This window comes from Phaethon aethereus (assembly GCF_964289735.1).
Source record: "Phaethon aethereus genome assembly, chromosome: 1".
NCBI lineage: Eukaryota > Metazoa > Chordata > Aves > Phaethontiformes > Phaethontidae > Phaethon > Phaethon aethereus.
In genome coordinates this window covers 221761355-221780131 of record NC_138575.1, presented here as the reverse complement: position 1 = coordinate 221780131, position 18777 = coordinate 221761355, and the positions used below count along the sequence as shown (strand labels likewise).

General features: G+C 57.3%; 3 protein-coding genes across 3 annotated transcripts in view; 2 read left to right on the top strand and 1 right to left on the bottom strand.

Annotated features, from left to right (window-relative positions):
- Positions 1–298: 298 nt before the first annotated feature.
- NEU3 (neuraminidase 3) lies at positions 299–1745 on the top strand (the record flags this gene model as incomplete). The annotated part of the gene is made up of 3 exons (XM_082002967.1): positions 299–325; positions 416–649; positions 786–1745. 3 exons carry the CDS (start codon positions 299–301, stop codon positions 1743–1745), a joined length of 1221 nt encoding a protein of 406 aa, XP_081859093.1.
- Positions 1746–4376: 2631 nt separating this feature from the next.
- P4HA3 (prolyl 4-hydroxylase subunit alpha 3) lies at positions 4377–10223 on the top strand. Its single transcript, XM_081997109.1, has 13 exons — positions 4377–4585; positions 5022–5164; positions 5401–5621; positions 6556–6705; positions 6801–6852; positions 7043–7200; positions 7285–7461; positions 7892–7956; positions 8137–8296; positions 8723–8785; positions 9060–9128; positions 9585–9681; positions 9868–10223. Exons 1-13 carry the CDS (start codon positions 4485–4487, stop codon positions 9936–9938), a joined length of 1527 nt encoding a protein of 508 aa, XP_081853235.1. The 5' UTR covers positions 4377–4484; the 3' UTR covers positions 9939–10223.
- Positions 10224–16682: 6459 nt separating this feature from the next.
- The window catches only part of PPME1 (protein phosphatase methylesterase 1), a gene marked incomplete at both ends in the record, with an annotated part of 31515 nt that continues 29420 nt past the window's right edge, over positions 16683–18777 (bottom strand). Inside the window, 2 exons of the mRNA XM_082010516.1 lie at positions 16683–16754; positions 17814–17878. Coding sequence (XP_081866642.1) covers positions 16683–16754; positions 17814–17878 — 137 coding nt within the window. The remainder of the gene's footprint in view (positions 16755–17813; positions 17879–18777) is intronic.

Here is an 18777-nt window from a genome sequence, read left to right as displayed (position 1 = left end):
GGAGGTGGATGGGGGGGGGGTCGGTGCATGCGGGGGTGTGGGGGGCGCGGGCTATGGGGGGGGCGGGGGGAATGAGGTGGGGGGTGGGCACGGGGTCCCTGGGCTGGGGACACCGGGGGTGCTAAAGGGGATGGGGGGTGGGCGTGGGGCAGGGGGGATGTAGGGGAGCCCCTGCGGGACAGAGGGAGACGGGGACCCTGTGGAGGGGCAGGACAGTGGGGTGTGACCCACCGAGGGGCTCCGCTCTCACCCCCCCCCGCCCCGCTCAGGCCCCAGCGGGTCCCTCGGGGAGGCCGCCATGTCGCGGGCCGCCACCTGCCTGAAGGTGAGTCCTCATCCCTCTCCCCCATCTTGGGGGACACGAGAGCCACCCCCAACCCCCCCCTTTTGCCATCTGACCTTCCCACCCTGCCAGCAGCGTGGGGATGGCGGGGAGAGCCCCCCGCCGCCGCCGGCATCCCCGCTCGCCTTCCCGCGGGAGACGCTCTTTCGGCAGGCGAGGGGGGTCACCTACCGCATCCCGGCTTTGCTCTACATCCCCCCCGCCGCCACCTTCCTGGCCTTCGCCGAGAAGCGCTCCTCGGCCAGGGACGAGGATGCCAAGTACCTGGTGCTGCGGCGGGGCAGCCGGCGCGGCGCCTCGGTCGAGGTAAAAAACCAACCCGGGCTGTAGGAACAAGCGGCGACCTCCGTCAGGGCGGGCTCTTCCCCGGCATGGGCGGTTTCGGGGTGCAGCAACACCGGTGCATCGCACGGCTGAGCCCCGTTTTCCCCCTCGCCGGCAGTGGGGTCCGGTGGAGGAGCTGTCGGCGTTGGTGCTGCCGGGCCGCCGCACCATGAACCCCTGTCCCCTCTACGATGCGACGAGCGGCACCATCTTCCTCTTCTGCATCTGCGTCAAGCGGGGGAAGACGGAGCGATGCCAAATCTGGAGGGGCTGCAGTGCCGCTCGCCTCTGCTATGCCACCAGCACCGACGGCGGCCGCAGCTGGACGCCGCTACGGGACGTGACGGACGAAGCCATCGGCGCCGACCTCTCCCATTGGGCCACTTTCGCCGTGGGGCCGGGCCATGGGGTACAGCTGTATTCGGGGCGCCTGGTCGTGCCGGCGTACGCCTACTACGTGCACGGGTGCTTGTGCGGGGTTGTGCCGCTGCCTTGCTACACCCGGCAGCACGCCCTCGTCTTCTACAGTGACGACGGCGGGCGCAGCTGGCACAAGGGTGCCCTGGTTGGCGGCGGGCAGACGGGCGAGTGCCAGGTAGCCGAAATTCGTGGGAGCGATGCCCGCCAGCCCTTGCTGTACTGCAACGCCCGAGCGCCGCGGGGTTGCCGGGCCGTGGCGTTCAGCGCCGACCGCGGGCTGCGGTTTGAGCGCTCGGTGCGGTGCAAGGCGCTGGGCGAACCGCCGCGGGGGTGCCAGGGCAGCGTGGTGAGCTTCACCGCGCCAGCCGGCACCGGGGATGCACCGACTTGGTTACTCTACTCCCATCCCACCGACCGGCACCGCCGGAGTGATTTGGGCATCTATCTCAACCCCTCGCCACTGGATGGAACGGGTTGGCGGCACCCATGGGTGCTGCACCCGGGACCGGCTGGTTACTCTGACCTTGCCGTCTGCCCGGGCGGCGTTTTCGGCTGCTTGTTCGAGTGCGGCACAACCAGCGCCTGTGAGGAAATCGCCTTCTGCCTCTTCACCCTGGACACCTCCGACCACGGCGAGCAGAACCTCAAGGCTTCCTAAAATGGACCCATTTTTAGTCGGGGGGCGGGGGGGGGGTGTCACTCCTGACCGCCGGCGGCCGGAGCCAGCGAGCATGGCGACGCCGGGACTTCACCATCACATTCCAGATGCGCCAGAGGCTCAGCATCTCATGGCTTTTACTTAATTAACGCTTGGCTTTTTAATCACCCATCAGATGTTGCTGGTGACCTGGGGGCGGGTGGGGAATCCACTGTGGGTTGGCCGGAGGGATGCCGGCACAACACCCGAAATGCTGCTGCTTCACCAAAAATCGGCATTTTTCACCTGGTAGCAGCAAAAAAGCAGAAGGTGCCACCAAGAGCAGCCAGTCCCCTGGGGAAAAAATACCCAGAAGTGGTGGTTTAGTTAAAAAAATTGGCGATTCCCGCCTCCCCCTCAAGTAGCAGAGAGAGAATTCCCCTTTTTTACCATTTTTTGTCTCGTTTCCTTCACTTTCTTGGTTCAGGCCAAGTTTCAGCCTATATTCCCATGGGAAAAAGCACTCAGATCTCAGGGGGGGTGTTTATTCTGCTCCATAGGGGACAGGTTGTGGCATCCTGACGGTGACAGTGACCTCACATCCCCGTGCTGCTGCCAAATAAAATCCTCCCAAAATGGGTGAAATCCAGCCAATATTGGGAAAATTCCGAGGGAGATGCCTCTGCTGGGGAAAGATGCGGGATGGCCCTGAGCGTCGCCACCTCCCGCTCTGTCCCGCCGCTACATTTTGGGCACGCAGCACCTGGAAGAGAAGACGACCCCCCCCAAGGTCATGGGGTTACCATTTTTGGGGGGCGGGGGTCGTGGTTCGGTCCTGGTATCCCCATCTTACCGGTAGCGCCGGGGACAACCAAAATGTCCCCGCTGGGTCTCGTGGGTGAAGCAGAAGCGGCGGCAGCGGCCGGTGTGCTGGGCGCAAGGACGGCTGCTGGTGGGGACGGCATCGCCGGGGGGTCCCTGGGGGACGTCGGCCATGGGGGGCCGGGGGCCGGGGGCCAGCAGCAGGGCCAGCAGCAGGGCCAGGCACGGGACCGGCATGGTGTGGGAACGCTGGTGTCACCTGGGGTTGTATTTATGGGGTCTGGCACCGGGGAGGTGGGGTTTGGCAACGGAGGGTGCTGCTGGATGGGGTTTAGCGATGGGCGGCGGCTTGGCCTGCTCCGGCGGCCACCGGCGGGGACACGGGGGGGGCACGGGGGACGGGGAGGGGACCCGCGTGAAGGCAGGCGGGGGGCTGGGGGGTGAGGAAAGCGCTGGAGTTTTGGGGTGGGGCTGTTTTTTGTCCGGCTTCTCGGCGTGACCAGCGGGGTGGGAGGAAGGGGGCGGGAGGGGATGATGCAGGGATGTGGGAAGTGGAGTGATGGGGATGTGGGACACGGCTGAGTGATGGGGACCTGGGACATGGAGTGATGGGATATGGGGTGATGTGGATATGGGACATGGAGTGATGGGGACATGGGACACGGAGTGATGGGGACGTGGAGTGATGGGGACGTGGGACACGGAGTGATGGGGACGTGGAGTGATGGGGACGTGGGACATGGCTGAGTGATGGGACATGGAGTGATGGGGACATGGAGTGATGGGGACGTGGGACATGGCTGAGTGATGGGGACCTGGGACATGGAGTGACGGGACATGGGGTGATGAGAATGTGGGACATGGAGTGATGGGACGTGGAGTGATGGGGACGTGGAGTGATGGGGACGTGGGAAACGGCTGAGTGATGGGGACGTGGGACATGGCCGAGCAGTGGGACCTGCTACCCAGGCCCTGGAGCAGAGGGTCTTGGAGCAATGCCCACCCCAAGCTCTGCACCCGGTGTGGGTGCTCCCACGCATCCGTCCTTGCGCTCGCCACGTCCTCGCACCCACCACCATGGTGCAGGACGGGGCTGGCCCTTCCCGGCCTCTTGGTGCGGGTGCAGCCACCCTGGGAAGAACCTCCATTTCCCAACTTCTTTTGGCCTTTCCTTCGGGAATTTGGCCGGTTCTGGCCCGTTTTCCCCGGGAGGCTCCGGGGGGGGCAGGGGCACGGGGCTGGGGGGGTATTTTGGGGTGCCATTGTGGGGACAGGGAGGATGGGGCAGGATGGGACGGGGACAAGTAAGATATGGTCAGGGCAGGGTGGGGACAGGGAGGACAGGGAGGGGGTCGATGGGAACAGGCAGGACGGGGGCAGGGACAGGCAGGGACAGGCAGGATGAGGCTGGGGCAGAACTGGGACAGGCAGGATGGAGACCCAAGACCAGCACCACCACGCCCCCCCTCCCCTCCAGCCAGCGTGGCGGATCCGGGACATCCCCCCCGCCACCCAACTCCCAACCCCCCCGCGCACCCCCCCCCCCCCCCCCCCAAGGCGGGGCCTCCCCGGCCCTCCCCCTCCGCCCTGCCCGGCCTCGGCGGCGGCTGGATGCGGGCGCCGGGGGCGCTGCTGGAACTGGGGGGACTGGGGACGCTGGGGGCGCTGCCGGCGCTGGGACGGGGGGCGCTGCTGGAGCTGGGGGCGCTGGGGACACTGGGACTGGGGGCGCTGGGGGCACTGGGGCTGGGGACGCTGGGGGCGCTGCGGGCGCTGGGACGGGGGGCGCTGAGGGCGCTGGGGGCGCTGCGGGCGCTGGGACAGGGGGCGCTGCGGGCGCTGGGGACACTGGGGGCGCTGGGACTGGGGGCGCTGGGGGCGCTGGGGACGCTGCTGGCGCTGCTGCCGCCCCCCGCCCCGGCCGAGACCTACACGGCCATGCTGAGCGTCCGCGGGGCGCTGCGCGCCGAGGGCCGCCTGCTGCGCCGCCTGCGCGCCTACCTGGGGGAGGAGAGCGGCCGCCTGCGCCGCCTCGCCAGGTACCGGCTCCCGCTCAGCCCGCCGCGGCCGCGCGTGGGTGCTCCCTCCCCCCGCGTTAGGCAGCCCGTAGCTCCCCCCACGCCGGGTGCTGCCCTGGCAGGGAAGGGGGGAGGGGTGAACCTAGCCCACGCCAGCACCCGGTTTTTGGGGGTGCCCCTAAGTAGGAGCTTGGGGCGTCGTGGGTGGATGGGGAGCGCAGCCCGGGCAATGCCCGCGGCCCCCCCCAGCCGTGACGCTGGTCCCTCCCACCCTGGGCTGGGGACCGGGGACGTGGGTCACAGCGGCCCCAAGGGGTTTCCCCACTCCTGGCTTGGACAAAAAGTGAACGCTGGGGCAAGCTGCTCCACTGGGGGGGGGTCAGACCCCAGACCCCACCCCGGGGGTGTCACCACCCAGGAGCATCACTCAAAGCGTCACCCAGCGGGTGCCTTGCAGGTTTTACGAGAAGGTCCAAGCGCTGCACCAGGACCCCCAGGCCTCTGTGGACAACCCCTTGCTGGCCTTCAGCCTCATCAAGCGTCTCCACTCCGACTGGCCCAACGTCGTCTACAGCGACGAGGCCACCGAGAACACCCAGGGTATGGGGGGATGCCGGGACGCGTGTCCCTCCGTCACCTGGGGAGAGCTGGGAGGGGATGGGGACCGGGTGGAGGAGCAGGAGAATGGAGGGATGAGCAGGAAAACGGATGGAGGAGTAGGACAAGGGTAGAGGAGCAGCATGTGGGGTCCCCAGGGATGAAGAAAGGCTGATAAGGGTAATTGCACCCCAAAAGCTCATTAATCCCGCTCCGTGCACCCCATTACCCACCCTCAGCACTCCACGCCGGCTTCAAGGAGGTGGAGCAGGAGCTGCCTGGAGCCGAGGACCTGGACGGGGCTGCCCGGGCACTGATGCGGCTGCAGGACGTCTACGCGCTCAGTGTCAAGGGCATGGCCAATGGTGTCTTCCAGCGAGCCGGCGCCAGCCACCCGCCCCTTTACAGCCCCAGCCGGCGCATCTCGCTCTCTGCCGATGACTGCTTCCACATCGGCAAGGTGAGGGCGAACCCTGTCAGCCCCCCACAAAGCTTTTCCAGCCTGGGATATTGCTTCCGTGAGGATAGACATTGGGTTTTCTTCCCACACGGATGCGGAGGGGCCCCTCTGACTCAGCCCACAGGCATCCACCCATCGCCTCTCAGCTCTCGCCCAAATAATGGGGTGTCTTGCTGCTTTGTGGCTTGGGGAAGGGAAGAGCCGAGCTGGTGGCCTGGGGGAGACCTCCCTCCCAGCATCCCGGTCGGGTATGGGGTTAGCCCCCGCCCGGGAGTAAAAGTGGGAACGTAAATCCCTGGGAGGGGATTTGGGTGCTTTGATAGAGGTTTTTGCTCAGGGCAGAGTCCTCCAAGTGTCACTGCGGAGCTGGGATGGGGCGTTCAAGCATGGGATAGGATGGGAGAGGGTGGGGTGGGGTGGGGTGGGATGTGATGAGATGGAGGTGGAGGTGGGGATGGGGATGGGCATGGAGATGGAGCAGGATGGATGGGGATGGGCATGGGACAGGAAAGGAAGGGATGGGACAGGGTAGGGATGGTGTGGGAGGGAATGGGGATGGGAATAGGAAAGCGACAGGATGCGATGGGACAGGATGGATGGGAATTGCAATGGGATGGGATGCCATGGCATGGGGATGGGATAGAATGGGATGGGATGGGACAGGATAGGATGAGACAGGGTAGGGACAGGATGGGAGGGGATAGGGGTGGGATTGGGATGACGATAGTCATGAGGATAGAATGGGATGAGAAGGAAATGGGATGGGATGGCATGGCAAGGCATGGCATGGCATGGCATGGCATGGCATGGCATGGCATGGCATGGCATGGCATGGCATGGCATGGCGTGGGATGGCGTGGGATGGCGTGGGATGGGATGGGATGCAGGCCAGGCTGGCCCGGCCCATGGGTCCGGGCGGTGTGCTGCCTCGCAGGTGGCCTACGACATGGGCGACTACTACCACTCCATCGCGTGGCTGGAGGAGGCCGTTGGCCTCTTCCGCCTCTCCTACGGCAGCTGGAACCCCGAGGACCGGAGCAGCCTGGAGGATGCTCTGGACCATCTCGCCTTCTCCTACTTCATGGTATGGCCCCAAGTCCCATCCCATCACCCCAGTGCCCGGTGGAGCCGAGCCGTGGGCACAGGGATGCTCACGGGCTCTTTGCTCCCTCCATCCAGGCCGGAAACATCTCCCACGCCTTGAGCCTCTCCAGGGAGTTTCTCCACTATGGTATGTGGGGCGACCTCGGATGCGGCAGGAGGTGGGGAAAGGTTTTGGGGTGTCCCCATCACCTCTGCATGGCACCATCCTCCTTCACCCCATTTCTTGCCCCCCCATGGGGTAATTCTCCAGGGACCGATGCTGGGGGAAGGGAGGTGATGGGGACACAGAGTTTCGGGTGACATCACCTCTCCGGCAGACCCCAGCAACCGAAGGGTGGCAAGGAACGTGGCCAAGTACGAGAAGCTGCTGGAGACGGGGACGACGGCAAGCGCCGGAACCCTGCGGCGCCCCAACAGCACCCGCCTGCAGAGCCGCGACGCCTACGAGGAGCTGTGCCAGCGCCCAGCGGGGCAGGTGGGGCTGGCAGGGGGTTGCCACAGCCCCCCACCCCACCGCTGTCCCCCTTCTCACTCCCTCCCTGGTCTCCTTTCTCCCCAGGCGGCCCCGGAGCAGCTCCCGCACCTCGGCTGCTCCTATGAGACCAATGGCAGCCCCTACCTCCTGCTCCAGCCTGCCAAGAAGGAGACGGTCCGGATCCGGCCCTACGTGGCTTTGTACCACGATTTCATCAGTGATGCCGAGGCTGAGACCATCAAGAGGCTGGCGGGACCCTGGGTGAGTCGTCCCTGTCCCCAGGGATGTCCCTCTCCTGGAGAAACATGCCCCAGGAGCTGGTAGTCCAGGGTGAACCACCATGAGCATGCAGATAGGAGGGATTTTAAGCCAGGGCTTAGCCAAAGCCTTCTGCAGCGAGACCTTGGAGGGGAGGAGCCCAGCTCCATCTGAGCCCCCCCGAACGTTCTGGGGAGAAACCAGGTCCATGCATGCACCTAAACCCTTCCCCAGCCAGGCTTGACTTGGGGACACCCAACTGCGTTGGATCCAACTGCTGTCACTGCTTCCATCACCCTGGTGGGACACTTTGGGGTGGGGTTGTTTGGCAACCAGCTGGTATAAACACCCCAATTTGGACCCCAACTGGAGCCCCTGCTTGGTGTGGGCGTCCCCATCTGCAGCAACATCCCCCCCCACCTCTGTCCTCCAGCTGCAGAGGTCCGTGGTCGCCTCTGGGGAGAAGCAGCAGAAAGCCGAGTACCGGATAAGCAAGAGGTAGAAGCCACCCCATCCCTTGTCCTCTGGCCAGTGGGACCACCATGGCCCTGTTGCCACCACCAAGGTGGTGGTGAAGCCATGCTGGGCAGGCCTGGGTCCTCCACACCCATCAGTGCCAGGAGGGTTAAGCCCAGCCATGTGTGAATTTTGGGGGCTGAAGGTGGGGTGCTCCCACAGCGCCTGGCTGAAGGACACTGCCGACCCGGTGGTGCGGGCGTTGGAGCAGCGCATCGCTGCTGTCACTGGCCTGGACCTGCGGCCACCCTACGCCGAGTACCTGCAGGTGGTCAACTATGGGTTGGGAGGCCACTATGAGCCACACTTCGACCACGCCACGGTGAGGGAGCTGCTTGGGTGGTCCATGGGGTGATGCCCAAGGTGGTTCCTGTGGTGCTCTTGGGTGATCCTGGGAGGGCTCCTGGGGTGGTCTCTCAGATGGTCACCAGGGTGGTCCCTGGTGTGGTCTCTGGGCTGGTCCCTCAGCTGTTCCTGGAGGTGGACCCTGGGGTGGTCCCCGTGGTGATCCCTGGGATGGTTGCCTGGGGGGAGGTCCCTGGGGGTGACCCCATGGTTATCCCTGGGATGGTGCCTGAGATGTTCCTGGGAAGGGAGGGAGGAAAGAGGGAAGGAAAGGGGAAGGGAGAGGGAGAAACTTCCCTGGGGGCAGCTCAGAGCCACCGGCTCTGTTAGGGCATGAGGTGCCTCCAGGCCGAGTCGTGTCAGTGTGGGACTAACTGTCCCCACCTCCTCGCTCTTGGGGCAGTCGAGGAAGAGCCCCCTTTACAGAATGAAGTCAGGCAACAGGATCGCCACGGTCATGATCTACGTGAGTCCTCCTTCATTTCCAGGCCAAGAGAGACTGCAACTTGCATGGTCATCAGTGGGGTTCAGAGTGAACGGGGTTGGAGATGGGCAAGGGCAGCCCTAAATCAGACCGTGGTGGAGTGTTAAAAAACAGCGAGTGCAGAGCTTGCACCATGCTGTAGCGAGGGAAGCGCTCTGGGGGACCAAGGGAGGTTCCGTGCCTCAGTTTCCCTGTGCAAAGCAGACATATCACAGGGGGAGGAAGGGCCATGGCTCATATTTTTCTCCTTTCCCAGTTGAGCGCAGTGGAGGCCGGCGGCTCCACCGCCTTCATCTATGCCAACTTCAGCGTGCCCGTGGTTAAGGTGAGGGGGACCTGCACAAGCCCCCCGGGAGCGGGGAAGGGGAGACGCAGCTCTCGCGTGTCTCGTCTCTCGCAGGGAGTTGTGGCTGAGTCTGTCCCGATGCCAAACCCCTGCCTTGGAGCTCCTGGCTCCCTTTGAGGGGAGCCAAACCCCAATCCCGCAGCTCCCTGCTCTGTTTTGGGGTGACAAACCCTAATCCTGGGGCTCCCATCTCTGTTTTGGGATGCTAAAATCCAATCTCGGGGCTCCCAGTTCTATTTTGGGGGTCCAAACCCAAGCCATGGGGCTCCTGGCTCCTTTTGAGGTGTGCCAAACCCCGATCCCACAGCTCCCAGCTCCGTTTTGGGGTGCCAAACACCAACCCTAGGGCTTCCAGCTCTATTTTGGGGTCCCAAAGCCCAATTCTGGGGCTCCTGGCTCTGTTTTAGGGGTGCCAAACCCCTCTCTGCCCCACAGAACGCAGCTCTCTTCTGGTGGAACCTGCGGAGGAACGGGGATGGTGACGGGGACACCCTGCACGCCGGCTGCCCCGTCCTGGCTGGGGACAAGTGGGGTGAGAGATGGTGCCTGGTGTCACCCTGGGGTGACACGGGGTTGGAGGGGCAGCTCTGCCGGCAAGAGGGGCTGGGAACCCAGAAAAATCCGGTAATGGGGAAAAACATGTCACCAATATACCGGAGTGGGGTCGGAGAGGAGTACACGGGGACGGAGGCAGACGGGGGGTCCTTGTCCCTTCCAGTGGCGAATAAGTGGATCCACGAGCACGGGCAGGAGTTTCGGCGGCCGTGCAGCACCCACCCACAAGACTGAGCCGCGGTGGGCTCAAGGACATGGCACCCATGGGTGGCAAAGCCATCCCAGGACAGCGTGTCCCCAAGGCTGCCAGCAAAGAGGAGGGAGGGAAGGGGGTGGCAGTGGTCCAGGGTGCTACTGGGGGCGGTGGCACTTGCTCAGCCATGGCCGAATACTGTGAAAATAAAGTCAAAAGACACTAAACTGGAGTCTGGGGAAAATATCTCAGTGTGGTGCCTGATGGGATGATGGAGGGTGAGGTTATGTGTCTGTGTCCCCCCCAGCCCCGATTCCAGCCTTGACCGTAAACGTACCCTCAAGCCCCCTCCTTCAGCCCTAGATGAAAAAGTCTCTCTGCTAAAAGGACTGTTAGTGACATGGCATTTCTACGGTAATCAGTAGGCTTCAGAGTGAACAGAATGGCCATAGAGGACCAGAGCAAAGACGGTAATACTATCCTCACTCAAATAAACCTGCCGTAGCGCCTGGCTGCATCTTGGGCCTGATTGTGCAGCCCCACACTCTGCTCTCGCCCCGACAACAGCACGGGCCCCCCTCCTCGGCCCCCCAGGAGGTTCTGGGGTTTTTTTGCAGGGCAGTCGCTTTAAGAGGGGCCTTGGGGAGGGAGAAGGCAGCTGCTGCCCACGCTTGGACCACGCTTGCGCGAACGCCGCTCCCCCGGGGCCCCGCAGACAAGCTCCCTTTCTCTGGCCCGACCGCAGCACCTGCGTGACTGGAAGGCAAAGAGGCAGCAGGGCTGCGATCGGGCAGGGAGCCCGCACCGCGCTCCCCCTCGCACGGGGGGACAGCCCGGACGGAGCGAGGGTCAAGCCGGAGCATGGTGTCAGCCCCCCGCTAGAAACTCCCCGACGCCGCGGCCGTCCAGCCGCATCTGTGCGACGTTTGGATGAGGTTAAAGAGCGTGGAGGGGCAGCGGGTGCCGCAGCCTGGAGAGACTCAGCGCCCCGGGGAGGGTCCAGGCCACCCCATCACCTCTCAGCCTCTTTGCTAGCTGGAAGGAAAAGGACAAAAATTGGGGAAGGGGATAGAAAAGCCAGGAGACCTCTCCCAGGGCTCTCCCGTTCGCTTTGGCTTCAAAGACGTGCAGCCCCCCCGCCGCAGGAGGATGCTACAGGAGCCTGCTTGAACGTAAAACAGTCTGCACAACTTCAGAGCAAATTTCCCCAAATTCCTGCTCTTCAGACAGGAACAACCGCCCCAGCGCTCAGGATACTGTAAACCAGACGGTCCAACACAGCACAGGTTCCTCAACAGCCAGAGCGCCAGGGTTTATTACTTTCCGATGTCGCTGTACACGTGGGAGCCATCGGCCACGGAGGGGAGGGAAAAAGCAAAAGCTGTGGCTGAAGCATCCCCCCCTCCAGCGGGGCAAGACAGGGGAATATTTCGGATGACGAGAGGCTTCCATGAGTCACCGGAAAAACCAGGAAGGCTTGGGTCTGGCCCCGGGGATGTCCCAGAACAGCCGGAACGACAGCCTTCCTCCCCAGGCTGCTCCCAGGAGCCGGACTACCGCAGCTGAAGGGAGAGCAGGAGCTCCTGCCCCAGGCTTTTCACAAAGGCTTTATTTGTAGGCGAGAGAAACGGACACCGAACGAGACGCGAGCAGGATGAGGCTGACGGGGGACAGGGAGTGCGGTCTCCGGAGAACCCGCACACACACAGAGACGTTTTCCTTCTGGAAACAGCAGCACGTGGTAAGAAGTCACCTCGCCAGGTTGGAAAAGCTTGACCTAAAACCGGCCCAGCATCCAAAAGCAAAGCTCAGAGCAAACTATCCCGCAGTTTTCAGCTGCCTTGCGGAGAAGGTGCCGAGGGTGCGGCGTTACCGGCGGGGTCAGGGCGGACGATACAGCCAAGGGAGGCAGGTTTGGGCAACACGAAGGGCAGTTTCAGGTTGTGAGCAGAGAGGAAAAGCAAGGAGGTTCAAACTGCCCCGGCGCCACATTTACTGTTACCAACACGATCTGTCACACCACCACCGCCTCCGAGAGCTCCCCGACCGCGAGCTCGGTTTCAGGAGTCACTCCGTGCTTTACTCTAGCGGTTATTTTTTTTTCAGAGGGTGTCTCGGTTGCACAGAAAGCGACCTCCAGTCGCAATAAGGATCGGTATCTTTAATTGGCTTTGGTGTCACCTCCCACCCTCTTCACATCTGGACCAGGGCTGGCTGAAGACAGAAAGGACAAGGCTAAAAAAGTAAAAAAAAAGCAAGCTCCGTACAGCAACGCGATTTGGCCACCATTCCAACACCGAGTGTCTGTACCTATCGGTCGTCCTGGTCACAAACACCAGCACGGAGGAACTGCGCTGGCTTAAGCGCGTGCAAAGACACGCGGCCGAGCTCCGCCTGCGCAGGATCTGTATTCAAAGCAAAACTACACGTTTCGGCCATATGGGAAAACATTTGTTTTCCAACAATCCCGATGCTCCTGGAATCTAGAAGTCACTGAGGGTTTTGTTCGGTACATATGGTACATACTGATGGTTGTCTTGATGATCTTAAAGGTCTTTTCCAACCTTCATGATTCCGTGACTTAACCCGGGAGCTGGCAAAACCCATCCTGGGTCTGATTCGAAAAATTTAAGAAGTGAACCCGGCAACAAACCAGCCTCCCAAACCTGCACCTTCTGCTCCTGCCGAGCCCTGGGATTTTCCATTGTGAAAGTTTCCACCGAGCCTCAATGCAACTGCTGGAACAAAAGCAAAAGAGATTTCTAAATAATCAAAAGCGCCAGCGTAAAACCCGCATCCTTTCAATTCCAACAGCCGCCTCCCGTTTATCTGCTTTTACACAGAGACAGGACAATGCTGCAGGCTGGGGAAAAATGCACTGAAAAGCTGGCAGTCGTGGGGGGATTTTCTAGATGTCCCCATTTTTCATGAGTCAAAGAGAACATTCCTTCTCTCTGTGCCTACTTTTACCATGGTCTGTGCTATCCTTCATCTAAATAGCATTTATCTCCGCCTGTAGCTCCCTGAAAAGGGAGAAGAAACTCCCAACAGGAGCATTAATATTTTTTCAGACAAAAGTACTGCCTCAAAACCGTACGTGGCTCGACACAGCCGAAAGGAATTCCCCCTCCACCCACCCACGGGCTGTTGCCGCTGTCCCTGCAGTCACCTTTTTCTGAAGGCAGCACTACACGAGTCCCTGCAGGGCCACCTATGCTCCGCAAGTCAGCGCCGAGAGCTTGGCACGTTAAACAGGCTGTTGAAATATTTATTTTTCCACTCACTTCGCAAATGTTAACAACAAAATAGAATTCAGGGGAGCCCGCAGGATTCAGAAACAATTATTCATTTTCCAGTGGTGCTTCTACAGAATACAAAAGTGATTTTCTTTTGCTTTCCATGGAGGGTTGGGTTGGTTGGGTTTTTTTAATCTCTCACAAACCGTAAAAGCAAATGAAAGGGATAACATGAGAGGCGAACGCAAGGAGTTACCGCAACGAATCACTCAAAGCCAGATCCTCCAAGTTACTTCAGCACGGAGGAATGTGACTTTAGCAAGATCATTCAGGAGTACGACAACAGGCACGCGCTTAACTATCCCATGAAGAGAGACTCTGGACACACACACTGTATTATTTAATCTCTAATAATCTGAACACAGGAGTCATGTGGAAAGGACCGAGAATTTTGCCAATCTTCAGGATACAGACGGGGAAAGTGCTATTTTGCATCTCCACTACCGAAGATCCATTTAATCCATCGGCAACTGAAACGGGGGTGGACATTACATCAAGGTCACAGTAAACTAATGCAGTAATTAACACGGCGCCTTACAGAGGGAAGCGCCAGGAGCCAGCAATCGCTCTTGTAACACCTGAATGCCGATGGCCAAAGTGCCAGGAGAGAGGAGAGCTCTCTGGAATAAGGCTTTCTTGTCTCTAATTCAGGCATTTCCCACCCTGATGCGTCAGGGAAGGGACACAGAGCAAGGCCACGACTGCCGCGTCCAGGGCTCACATGTAAATGAATCAGAGGCGAGTGGCTCTCCATCAGGGTAAGCATCAACGTTAAGCCGGGCTTTGCCAGCTCTTCACACCGTCTCCCTTTGCCCCACCTGCACCTCTCAAACGCCAAGAATTCATGATGGCTCTTGTCACAGGACGTACGCATAGATGCACATCACAGCTCCCAAATCAGGCAAACAACAGAACTATGCCTCAGCAAAACAGCGTTAAAATACTGCTTTCATCATACAGCATCAAGGGGTTACGGACACAAGGCAAAAAAAAAAAAGAAAATTCAGACATCCACCAGCAATATTGAGGAAAACTGCGCCAAAACGTGTCTGCTCAAGAGTGATTCTTAGGTGAAAGCAATCTGATGAACTGTCTGTGGATAATTTAACCCTGAAGAAAAGCTCTCCGTGTAACTACTGCATTTACATGGAAATATGGAAGGCAGGCAGTGAAACGATCTAGGAAGCGACAGCGAAAACAAGGTCTTTCCTCCAATGCTGGGGCGAGCATAACACAGCAGCAGCAGCTGCTTACACGTCTGCATCAACATCAGCAGGACTGACTCCAAGCTCTTCCAGGGTTTTATCTACTGCACTTTTTCATCCAAAAGGTGCTGATCTCTGCTCAGTTGTGTGTGGCAGCTACAAGAAGGGAAGCATAAACGCATTCCAGGGGCAGAGAACATCCAAACAGGCAAACTGCCTGCAGCGCACATTGTTACTGCTGCTCTTGGGTCTTCCCAACAAACGCAGGCCCAGAGTCCCCTGCCTGTTATGTCTCTGCAGTAGATGGAGTTACCCAGGCTATTTTTCTCAGTGAGAACTTGAAACAAGTGTTAAGAAAGCTGCAAGACTCTGAAACGGAGCTCACGGTCCCCCCTCGCCTTTTTGTTCTACAGGACTGTCCAACTTTGTACAGGAAAGTAACATCTAGACTGTTCCCGCAGCTTAACTCATAAGGCTGGCATTGGTGAGATGAAACCTGAGCTCCCAATGAAGCCGATTCCTCGTCTGCTTTAGGGGAAAGAAAGGTGTATATAAAAAACAAACCTAAGGGGCACTTCAAAGACGATTGGATGATTCCATGGAGAAATCCTGAAGCCTTTGGCTATGCTGCAATGCCCTCGGTGGATCTGGACTGCCAACAGTCCCTTTGCCGTTGGGTCCCAGAAAGCCTGAGAATCGACGGAGATCGGTATGATCAACTACTTGGGATTTCAGGAGGTCTTTCCTTGTGGCAGCAGAGAGGAGCCCACTTCCAAGGGCCTGAAGAGCTTTTCATGGTCTTCAGTACAAGCTGCTTCCCAGCAAGGAAGTCCCTAAGCATTTACACGTTCTGGAGAACTAGTTCTAGGGGATAAATCTCGCACCAACTTCTCACTGCTGCTTAACTGGAGATGAAAGGATATGGATACATCACAGTGGCCTCTGGTGCAGTTTATTTACAACAGGACGCAGTGCTGGAGAACACCAGGGTATTAACAAGCAGGAAACACACTAGGAGGGAAAAAGGAGAGTGGAAGAAAGGTCACACGTTAAAAATCAAGGTATTCTCTGCAGATATTTGACTCTGCGAAACCCTAAATTTAGTTGATTACCCAAGATCAAAGAAGGCCAAAAGGAGTCTATCACGCAGGTTAAAATCAGCATTGATGCATCCAACAATAACTTGTTGCTGTCTATGGCTTAAGGACACAGTAAGGCCAGAAAGCCACCTCGCCTTCTTCAAGCCTCTTGGTTTAAAGCTTCTTTTGCTACAACCATAATCGCAGGAGCAACACGTTAGCTCCTTCAAGACTCAGAGATAGCACAGGTTGCCAAATACACGGTGGCGATTCAACATTACAGTGCAGTACAGTCCTTTGGTCTTTTCCCTCTCTCACCATTTACACATCAACCTACACTATATCCGTTCATTTGATTTAAAATATGCAGTCCACAGTCCTGCATTTCTACTGTTTCACCCCCAAGGGCACAGGATAAAGGGGGAAAAAGCCAGAAAGAGATCATCCAGCAATACCTCTTTAGCATTGCCAGTCCTACAGCATCACACTTCGAGCTTTTGTGAAAGAATTCTTAGCTAAAAGCAGGAAGACTTTTCAGGACTGCTTAAGAAACATGCTTATTTTACCATTCACCTGAAAGATGATCCTGAAATAGATTAGTACCTTCTATGAGGTCTAAGTGTTGGTTTAGTTATTAGCTTTATGGTACTGTAACTAAGACTTTGGGAGTTTTTCCAGTCAACCTTATCAGTCACAACCGCCGTGTGGCTGATCGCAGAGGCCTGGCTTCTACTGTTCACTATGATATGAAAACCCATGAGGTAAGTATGGAAAGTCTGCAAAGTGAAGCACACAGCTTTACCTGTCTAATCTCACCAGCATTTCTTGGCCAAAGAAGTGTGGTGCAAGTTGTTTCCAAAACACGGGGCCGTGATTACTTAAATAAAATATTATTTAAACTAAAACCCATAAAACTTGTAATTCTGTCTTCTGGCAGGCTATAAAGAAAGGAATCGGCTAGGGAGGACCTGCTTCGTTCCTCCCCTCCAAGGAAGGAAGTTTCATGAACACAAGTTAATAGGCGAGAAGTTTAGAGAGGACACAAACATCAAATGCGTTACTGGCTGTGATTCAAAGCTGTTTGTTTACATGTGGTTTTTAGCATTAAGCTAAAATTCCAACCTCGCACACCGAGAGCCAAACATGCAGGCAGTAAGAGCAAGACCTCTGCTCAAGGACTGCACAGCTCTGGCACCCGCAGAGCCTTACCACTGGAATCCACCGATGGGCTCTGTAAACCTGTGACGGATCAGGAACGTCGCAACAGCTTCAGCAACCTGAGGGAAGGAGGGAAAAAAATCAGTGGGAATTTAAAGGGACACGAAGATAACAAGAAATCCAGTCAGTTTTCAAAGCCTGCAGCATTTCCAAAAACAGTTCATGTCCTCAGGATCCTCTTGCTGAATCAAGTTTGCTCCTTTAAAACTAAGAGCTCTGTATATAAAAAAGGAACTTTTTATATAAAAAAACACTTTTATATAAAATAAAGGAACCACATGCTTCCGCCTTTACTCTGACACTGACCTCACAATCAAGAACCGACCAAACTTTTTCTCCACCTTCTTCAGTAATTCTTAAAGCAATGCCTAAGCTTAGCAAGGAAAAAAGGTCTGGTGAAATCACGATGCAAGTTACTCCTATGAAGAATAAATCAAGACAGTAACCTGAGGGTAATAATACTGCTTAGAATGTATATTAAAAAGAATAACAACTCAGTATGTTTAGATAAACATACTATTTCAGATTGGCAAAGCGAAGCACAGAAAGGCTGAGTTTTAGACTCACAGCGGTCAGCGTAGAACAAGCTTTAAAACCAGACGTGTTTCCAACCACAGGCTCCACTGGCTGCACCACATTCCTGTCTCTGGACACTAACTTCAGCAGTACTCAGAAGCAGCACTGCTCCGTCAGTCTGTAAGCTGTTTCGGCAACATTTGTTTTGTATTTGGAAAATGTGAGCCACCCAACTCAGCAAAACACAGATCAACCCCAAAAGCTGCAGCTTAGTTCAAAGGAGAGTGGAGAACTTCACGAGGAAAGACAGGGAGGATAAATCCACACTCCACATGGTAAGAGCTGGGTATATCACCACTAGCTGAGAGTTAAACCTGTAACCTAGCCAAGCCCTGTGTCACGTAACATCTTAGCCCAGGCTTTCCAGCCAGCTTAAAAATCCAAGCTGTTTTGCGAATAGCCAGTTAAGGTGTCGTGCCAAAAAATGCCGCTTGAAGTACAATCTCTGCTTCATAGTAAGCAACAGACTCCTTTGCCTTTAAGCTGTGAAGATTGTGACTTATCTAGCTTCTACCGTGGGGTAGTTCATTCACAAGGCTCACCTTGTCTGGAGCATCTTCATGGACTGCATGGCCACACTGCGGGAGGACCTGCATCTGAAACTTCCCTGCAGATCAAGAGAGTCATCACTGGAGCTGCTTTTTAAGCGGTCTTGATTTCTAACAGCAACAGTTTAGGCAAGCAGCTCTTGCGTACACAGGAAACGTCAGACACTGCACCCTTAAGAGCACTGTGAATTTATGAACTCTTCCAAACAGGATCTCACATTCTTTACAAACAAACCTCACTATATGCATCTGGCAAAGAACGACCTGGGAAGGCACAGGAGTCTAGGGCAAACTGTACAATACACACAGCAGACAGTTTCCAAAGAAAGGGAAAACCGGCTGCTTAATTCATCTTCCCCAGGTGTAACTAGAGCAGGTTCCCGGGAGGTAGAACGAAGCTAAACTTCTTAATGCTTCTTGACACAGGTGAGACTACCTTTCAGAGTTGGAACCATTATCAGATCTACCTTCACGTAATGCTTATCCTGCTACCCAATACTACTTTCCAACATTGGTTGCTCTGGAAATCAATGAAGCTGGGATGGGGAAAAAAAAAAACAAGTCCAAAACATTAACGCAGATGCTGAATCTTGGTCTGATGCCTCCCAGAAACACCGCGAGATCAGACAGTTTTGGATGGTCCCAGTGTTCTAGATAGGAACATCAGGAATGTAGTTAGAAAGGGAAAAAAGAAGCCCTCACAGACAATCATTCTGACCCAAGAGAAGTGTGGCAGCTCCGTTGCTGGAAACATTGAACATCAGACTGAACAAAAACCATGGCAACAGCCCTTCACAACTTCTAATTGAACCTTTCCCTTCTCAACTTCTCCACCTTTCCTACAACCACAGACAACTAGAGAACACTTTGGGATGGACTGATTCTTTAATGCACATTTGTTTCTATATAGACTGCACCTGGTAAGAGGCCATTCCAGCTATCTCTCATTCCTGTACCC

What these genes read in the sequence shown, in the direction of transcription:
- P4HA3 (XM_081997109.1), top strand. Translation starts at nt 4,485, where the DNA reads ATGCTGAGCGTCCGCGGGGCGCTGCGCGCCGAGGGCCGCCTGCTGCGC. An exon ending in GCCAGCGCCCAGCGGGGCAG is followed by an intron (nt 7,201 to 7,284) that starts GTGGGGCTGGCA and finishes CTTTCTCCCCAG; the next exon opens with GCGGCCCCGGAGCAGCTCCC. An exon ending in AGAGGCTGGCGGGACCCTGG is followed by an intron (nt 7,462 to 7,891) that starts GTGAGTCGTCCC and finishes TCTGTCCTCCAG; the next exon opens with CTGCAGAGGTCCGTGGTCGC.